Genomic DNA, 7,877 nt, shown 5'->3' on the forward strand with positions numbered 1-7,877 from the left:
CAGCATCTTGTTTATATCTGTTTTGTCTAAGTCCCTGGCCATTACTTCTTCCTGTTCTTTTTTAGGGATAAATTCCTCCATCTTGTCATTTTGTCCAAATCACTGTGTGTGTGTGTGTGTGTGTGTGTGTGTGTGTGTGTGTATGATTATTAGAAAAGCCTGTTATATTCCTGCTTCTGAGAGTAATGGCTGTATTTAGAAGAGGTCCTATACTCTCCTGGGCCTGCTGCTTGATGAGGTGTTTCAGAGTGTGCACTCTGCTTTTGTATTTTGGTTATTCCTGCCCTCAGGTTAGTCTTCTACATAGTTTCTCCTTGCCTGCAGTAGGGAGTGTTTGGAACTTTTCCACTGTCTGGCAAGTTTTACCTAGGTGTGTTTTGGTCTGCTTGTTAAAAGAAGCTTGATCCTGGGGCCCCTGGGTGGTTCAGTAGGTTAATCATCTGCCTTTGGCTCAGGTCATGATCTCTGGGTCCTGTGCTCAAGCCCCACATTGGGTTCTCTGCTCAGCGGGGAGCCTGCTTCTCCCTTTCCCTTTGCCTGCTGCTCTGCCTTCTCGTGCACAAGGGCTCTCTCTCTCTGTCTGTCAAATAAATAAAAAAATAAATAAACAAATAAAATATTTTAAAAACTTTTTAAAAAGAAGTTTGATCCTATTTTCCCTGGAGCCGAAGCTCTGCAGCACTCTACCACCCATAGATTTGGTGTGTGCGAGGGGTTTGTGCTGGTCTTCTGGGCAAGAGTCCTGCTGTGCTGATTTCTCAGGTGGACTTGCTCTAGTGGAGATACACCTGCAGAGCACAGGTTGGATGGTTTGTGTAAGCGGCCCTAGCCTCCACTGGGGGCACAGTGTTGCTCACTGAAGTTTGTCAGTACTGATGGGTGGTGGATGCAACGTCTTGTTCTCTCAGTCTCATAGTGGGGAATTCAGTCCTGCCACTCTTCATGAAGCCCTCACAGAAGAGCAAACAATCTCCCCTCTAGTGTCCCTAGCTTCCACCAGATCCCTGCCTTCACCCCGTGTCCAAGCTCACTTTCTTCCAGGCAGCACAGTACCCCTGTGTTTTATCTCAGGCCCATGGCTGGGTTTCAAAACTCTAAATTTTAGGGACCTGCATGGCACAGACCCACACTGATCGTCTAGGAGAGGGTCTCACTGTGTCTGGTGCTGGTCTGTCCCAGAAAAGCAGTCACGTGACCATGTAGTGGTTCAGAATTTATGGTACATTGCAGCAAAAATGTCAGTACCAAGATTTGCTGCTATCAGCAGGTGTCTCTGTTCCTAGGGTAGTGAGCAGGGCCATACATGGGCTCCTGCCAGCTCTTTTGTCCTGAGAGGCCATGCCACCACCCCCAAATGCACTCCAAGAAGGGGAACTATCCCTCCCTGTGGGACCCAGAGGATCCTCAGACTTCACTGCCCATTCCTGGGCCTCAGCCCTCCTTCCCCACAGGTGCAGTGCTAAGCGCACCAGGCACAATCCTGGCAATGGTGTAGACTTCTAAAACTTCAGACTTTGAGCTCTACTGGTTTATAAACTTGCAGTAAGGAGTCAGCACCTTTCCTTTTCCCAGTCAATGATTTTGGTGAAGAGTTTTTCTTGAGCAATCCCCTGTATACTTTCACTCTCTCTCTCTCTTTCTCACTCCTCTCTCTGTGATCAGGATTCCCTCCTCTCTGCAGCACCCCCAATTATTTTCTCCCCAAAATGAACTCTCCACATGTCCTACCTTTCACAATGTGGCCATTTTTCTACCTCTTGATATACAGTTTATTCTGTCAGTCCTCAGATAGATTTCTTGAGTGTTCAGAATAATTTGATATTTATCTAACTGTGTTTGAGGAATGAAGCAAGCTTAGGGTTCCCCTACACCTCCACCATCTTAACTCTGAGGCCAAAAATGTCATTTACTTCTGGCAGATTCTGTTTTTGACATTGTTAACTTATTTGATAGTAAAAAAAATTCCAGTATAGTTAACATACAGTGTTGTATTGGTTTTAGGTGTAGAATGCAGCAATTCAACAATTCCATATATTTCTCAGTGCTCATCAAGATAAGTGTGAAAGATGCCTTTTAACACTATAATTCATAGATCTGTGTATATAGTGTGTTGATCCTTATATTTTTATTTTTATTTTTTTAAAAGATTTTATTTATTTTTTTGAAGAGATAGAGACAGCCAGCGAGAGAGGGAACACAAGCAGGGGGAGTGGGAGAGGAAGAAGCAGGCTCATGGAGGAGGAGCCTGATGTGGGGCTCGATCCCATAAGACCAGGATCACGCCCTGAGCCGAAGGCAGACGCTTAACCGCTGTGCCACCCAGGTGCCCCGATCCTTATATTTTTAAATAATCTATTTATATAGAACAGAAAATACGTTTTGATTTTTCAAAATTTCATAGTAGCAATATTATGAGATTCATTTCTCATATGAAAGAACAGACCAACGAAGGTTTAATTCCAAAGATATTATAGTGTCTTATTCCATCTTGTGAAAATTTGGGTTGAAATGGAAAGTAGATTATTAAAGACAAACTATAGAAAGTTTCAATGGAAGGGCACCTGGGTGGCCCAGTCGGTTAACTGTCTGCCTTCAGCTCAGGTCATGATCCCAGGGTCCTGAGATCTAGCCTGGCATCTGGCTCCCTGCTCAGCAGGAAGTCGGCTTCTCCTTCTCCTTCTGCCACTCCCCCTGCTTGTGCTCATTCTCTCTGCCTCTCAAATAAATAAATAAATAAATAAATAAATAAATAAATAAAATCTTAAAAAGAATGTTTCGTTGGAGACCAGGGAAACTTGAAGGATGAAAAGTGGGTTGACGTTGTTTTCAATAATCCAACCTCATTATTCTAAGCATGTAATAAAACTATAATATTGTATTAAACAATTGAATTAAATGTTAATTTCTTTCTCTTGTTGCATGTCTGTGTCATGAATAGCAATGTTTTCAATAATTATAAGGGAGGTATTTATAAGACTCTAAACTGCTGGAGGAATGATTCACTCTTCATATTGGTAGTATTATGTCTTACACTCCCATTTATAATATCAAAATAATTCACCATGATTAATGTTAGGATAGTGAGCCAACAAAAGCAATAGTGATTTGCTACTTATTATTTGTTATTATCATTTAAGAACATTACAATTTAGTACTATTACTTTTCTCATAATTTAAATGAACTGAAATATAATTTTTGAATGAGTAAGTATAAAAAATGTCCACATTGAATATTGCAAGTAGCATCATCAGTATTTAATAAAGCTCAGGAAAAGATATTGACCAAACATTTTTTTAGCATTTTCCAGAATCTACTACAAGGCATCCTGTTTTCTCTAGAGTTCTCCATGGTCTATTTTTGTAGACAAAACAATGAAATAGGTCTTTGTGCTAGTCTAGTGTGTGTGGCAAAATTTAGAATCCTAAAAAGGAAATTTAGAAATTTCATTCAAATAATTTTCTTTCTGCTATTTTTTCTTTTCTCCTTTTACACCCTTTAAAATATGTATTACTCATCTAAAATTACTATTATACTATTTAGAAACTACAGGAACACATACATTATGTTTCTAAAAGGACTGAATTTATCTTAAAGTGTTGCATCAAGTTTGAATCTCAGTAAACAAAGCCATGTCTTCATTATACGTTGATTTTGGCAAAGAGTACAGACTTACATATATCAAATGATATGATAAAGTAATTTAAATTAGAAGTTTTTTTTTTAAGTTTTGTGTGGAATTAAAGTACAATATGTATATCTTCTGGGTAAGTAATTTTGGCCATAATGTTTCTTGTTTTTTTAGAAGTTTTCATAATTAAAATTTTAAAAATGGACCTTTTATCTGATACTTGTGCTACTTACTGGAATAGAAGCATAGAAAAGATTTTTTCTGCTTAGATTAACAAATTAACACAATATATGCCTTAGCTGAAACAAACATATCAAATATCTAAGAGGTAATAGCATTCATGGTCACAAGTTATTTTAAAAGGGGGAACCAAAAAGAATTTTTTAAGCAAAGATCTTACAAAAACCAGTCTTGGGCACTAAGTGTTGACCTATCTTATAGTAGTTAATTAAAAGTCTGAGCTCTTTGCAAAAAGATGCCATTTTTCAACTTACATGCTATCCTACATTCATAACATATATATGCATGTTTCACTGGGGCAAGCAACTNAGAAACATGATTGCATCATAGCTGTGCAGTTAAGCAAGGAACTTGTCAACTGAATGCATCTATTTTGCAGGAGGTCATCTGTTCTGATCACTGAAATGTACAATGGGAGGCTACATTTAGAAGCCTAGAAAACCTGTGGCTTACTCCATAGAAGTTTCAATTACAAAATAATGGGAATTTTATAAGTACCATAAGAAATGACAAGTCTAACATATCATAAACATTACCTGCAGCTACTTTTTAATCATGATAACATCACATCAAAAGGGTATATTTTTGTTAACTAAAATTAATGAGGCAATTTGGGAACAAGAGACAGATTCTTTCTTTCACTCTGTGTTTTAAATTCTTCAACATAGAACTACAGATATACTCAAGCTGTGATAATAATACCAAAAAAGGGACAGATATTTGCTTTCTAAAATAATTGAAGTACATAAAATGCCTTGGAAGATTACAATACTATTTTATGACATCTAAAAATTTTATGTGTACCTCCCATTCTCTGCATCATAATATTCATATTTTAATTATGTATTCATTTTGATTGTTTGCATGTGAAAAACTGACTAATCTGTTATCTCAACATTAAGCTGATTTCTCTTGAAGCCAAGATAATTTTAAAAGCAATAAAGACTCCTTTTTCAGGATGCTTAAGGCAGAGTGCTTAAGGTTCATGCTTGCTGCTTTGCCTGAGCTTCTGCTTCCTGAAATGAAAAACAAACAAAACAGATATATTTAAATATCACAAAGTGGACATCTATGTACATTTTGGATAAACTATATTAGCTCAAGTTATTAAGAATATTCAAAAGCAGGGGTGCCTGGATGGCTCAGTCTGTTGAGCATCTGACTCTTGGCTTCCTCTCAGGTCATGGTCTCTGCATCCTTGGATCTAGGGAGTCCTGTGGCTGGCTCTGTGTTCAGCAGGGGTCTGCTTCTCTCTCTCTCTGTCCCTCTTCCTCTGCCCCTCCCCCCACTCATGTGTTCTCTCTCTTTAACATAAATAAATGAATCTTTAAAAAAAGAATATTCAAAAGCAGAAAAAAAAAAGGCTTCCAGAGAAGACTGCTTAAAAATTCTTAATAGACAAAACTGTAGAGTGCCTGGGTGGTTCAGTCAGTTAAGGTCTGCCTTTGGCTTGGGTCATGGTCCCACAGTCCTGGGATGGAGCCACACATCGGACTCCCTGCTCAGTGGGGAGTCTGCTTCTCTCTCTCCCCCCCCCCCTGTGTGTATGCCCTCTCTCTCTCTCTAGCTCTCACTCTCTCTCAAATAAATAAATAAATAAAATCTTTAAAAAAACCTATAAAATAGAAACTTCTGTTTAGAAGCAGATATAATAGAAGACTGCCTAATCATTACTAATTGTTTGAAGTAATTCCATAAAAGCAAGTGATTTACAAATATAGTTCATATTTTATTTAAAAGTAGATGATTTCCTTTATGTGTGATTTTTCACCAAAATTGAGTGTTCAGAAACATTGTCACCTAAAGTTTACAGTTAATTGTTTTGTTTAATTAAGGCTGAAATTACTTGGAAAATGTATTATTTGCTAAAATATTGTTTCTTTTAAATTTTACAATGGTAGGCAGGAAAAGAGGTCAAGTTGTTCTTTTTTTCTCCTCTGGACAATGAGTATCTCTAGCATAGGAGCTCTGACCTATTGATATGCTCTGGCACTTACCATAGTAGTTGACACAAAATATACTTCAAGGAAAATTTGTGGAACTAAAGATGGGTCATAAGAGTGACTTTGGTGAAAGAAACTTCAGAGTTAAATTGTAGAAATCATGTATACTAGACAATATCATTCTAAACACGTGCGCTTGATCGTCTCAGGAGGAGTGGGAACAGTTGAATACTCCAAAATGAGCGTCTGATACTATGCCCAGGAAAAGGGTAAAAAGCAAAAAAAAAAAAAAAAAAAAAAGATGCTAGATTTTTACAAAACAAAAAAGGTAAAAATGAAAGAAAGGACACCAGAGAGGACACTGAAATTCATCTTTAATACATCTTTAACAAAACAGATGTAAAATACTACTGTCTGACTCACCTTCCAAAACACTTCACAAAAAGAAAAAAAAAAGGCCCTAAGCTCTTTTAAAACTTCAAACTTAGTGTTTGGCTGTCAAGATGAATATATCTTAGACCCACATTATACATTTTGTTTCATTTTATGAAACAAGATTCCAAAAATTTCCTCAGAGAATGAATTTTACACTAAGACCCCTCAAAGGCCTAGCACATAAGGTAGAGGAAGTAGTTACATAAAAATATGACTATGTCCTAATGTGAAGTCCTTTTTCTTATGCACATCTAATGCCTCTGAGTAACTAGTATTTTGGAAACAGCCTAATTCCCTAAAGTCACATCCTATCAATCTTTGTTGTAATTAGTCATAAATCCTTTAGCTCTCAGTTATCCCTTTTAATGGAAGAAATTATTAGCACAGACATCCAAAACAAAAAAGGCAATTCAGAATTCTTTATGATTTATTTTTATAATACATATTTAAAGTAAATTATTTAATTTCTAATTACATTTTATCCATCAAATATGTAAATTGTGCTAAAATATTTGTTACTACACAGATATAAGTAGCCAATATTTATAGTTCATGGATTATCTAACGAGTCAAAGAGATTTGGAAACAGGCATACAAGGTATCCTCCTCCTCTATTCCTAATATAGACATCATTCTATAAATGCACTGGTTTTGAGTCAGATAATCCTGGGTTCAAATTCCAGCTCTGCTACTCAATTATTATGTAACCTTGGACAAATTATTTAGATTATCTAAGCATCAGTTTCTTCCTCTGTAAAATGCCATTGAGGACACCTAGCTCATAAGGATGGTATAAGGATAAAATGAGATGTATGTGAAGTGTCTAGCTCAGTGCTTGGCCCGCTGCAGGCATCCATCCTTCTTTCCTCCTTTTCTCCTCTCCACTTTTTGCCTAATAACTAGGACCAACACTACAGCTAAGTGATATTAAAATAAAATTTCTCTTGGAGATGTAGCAAAATAGAATGGGCTTAGTGGAAATAGGAATGCTTCAAATCTCACAGCAGAGGCAAATTCCATTGCTCCTCCCTAAAGCAGGGTGGTTCAACCAAAGCTAATGAGAACATTTCTCTAATCAACGTTCTCTACTCCCTCAACATACTAGTGAATACTGGCTAATGATTTTTCTCTCGGCATGAACATCACCAGATTATTACTTTTTAGTATAAATACATTATTTTCTTTCACATCTGAAAATCATCACCTCCACTATAAAGAAATGCTAGTGCCAAGGAATGATCTTTTGTATTAATAAAAGAGAGTAGTTAGTACATATCACCATGCCCTGTTTTATTTAATTTTATTTTTTTAAAAAAATTAATTATGTTATATTAGTCACCACACAGTACCTCATTATTTTTTGATGTAGTGTTCCATGATTCATTGTTTGTGTATAACACCCAGTGCTCCATGCAATACGTGCCCTCCTTAATACCCATCATGGGGCTAGCCCATCCCCCTACCCCCCTCCCCTCTGAAAACCTCAGTTTGTTTCCCAGAGTCCATAGTCTCTCATGGTTCATTTCCCCTTCTGTTCACCACCCCCTCATTCTTCCCTTCCTTCTCCTACTGATCTCCCTGCTATTTCTTATGTCCCATAAATGAGTGAAACCACATGATAATTGTCTTT

General features: G+C 37.1%; 1 protein-coding gene across 1 annotated transcript in view; it reads right to left on the reverse strand.

Annotated features, from left to right (window-relative positions):
* Positions 1-3,240: 3,240 nt before the first annotated feature.
* Positions 3,241-7,877, reverse strand: part of SH3BGRL (SH3 domain binding glutamate rich protein like) — a 98,945-nt gene continuing 94,308 nt past the window's right edge. Inside the window, exon 4 of the mRNA XM_008700613.2 lies at positions 3,241-4,885. Coding sequence (XP_008698835.2) covers positions 4,853-4,885 — 33 coding nt within the window. The 3' untranslated portion in view covers positions 3,241-4,852. The remainder of the gene's footprint in view (positions 4,886-7,877) is intronic.

Source organism: Ursus maritimus (genome assembly GCF_017311325.1).
Source record: "Ursus maritimus isolate PB19 chromosome X unlocalized genomic scaffold, ASM1731132v1 scaffold_X1, whole genome shotgun sequence".
Taxonomy (NCBI): Eukaryota; Metazoa; Chordata; class Mammalia; order Carnivora; family Ursidae; genus Ursus; species Ursus maritimus.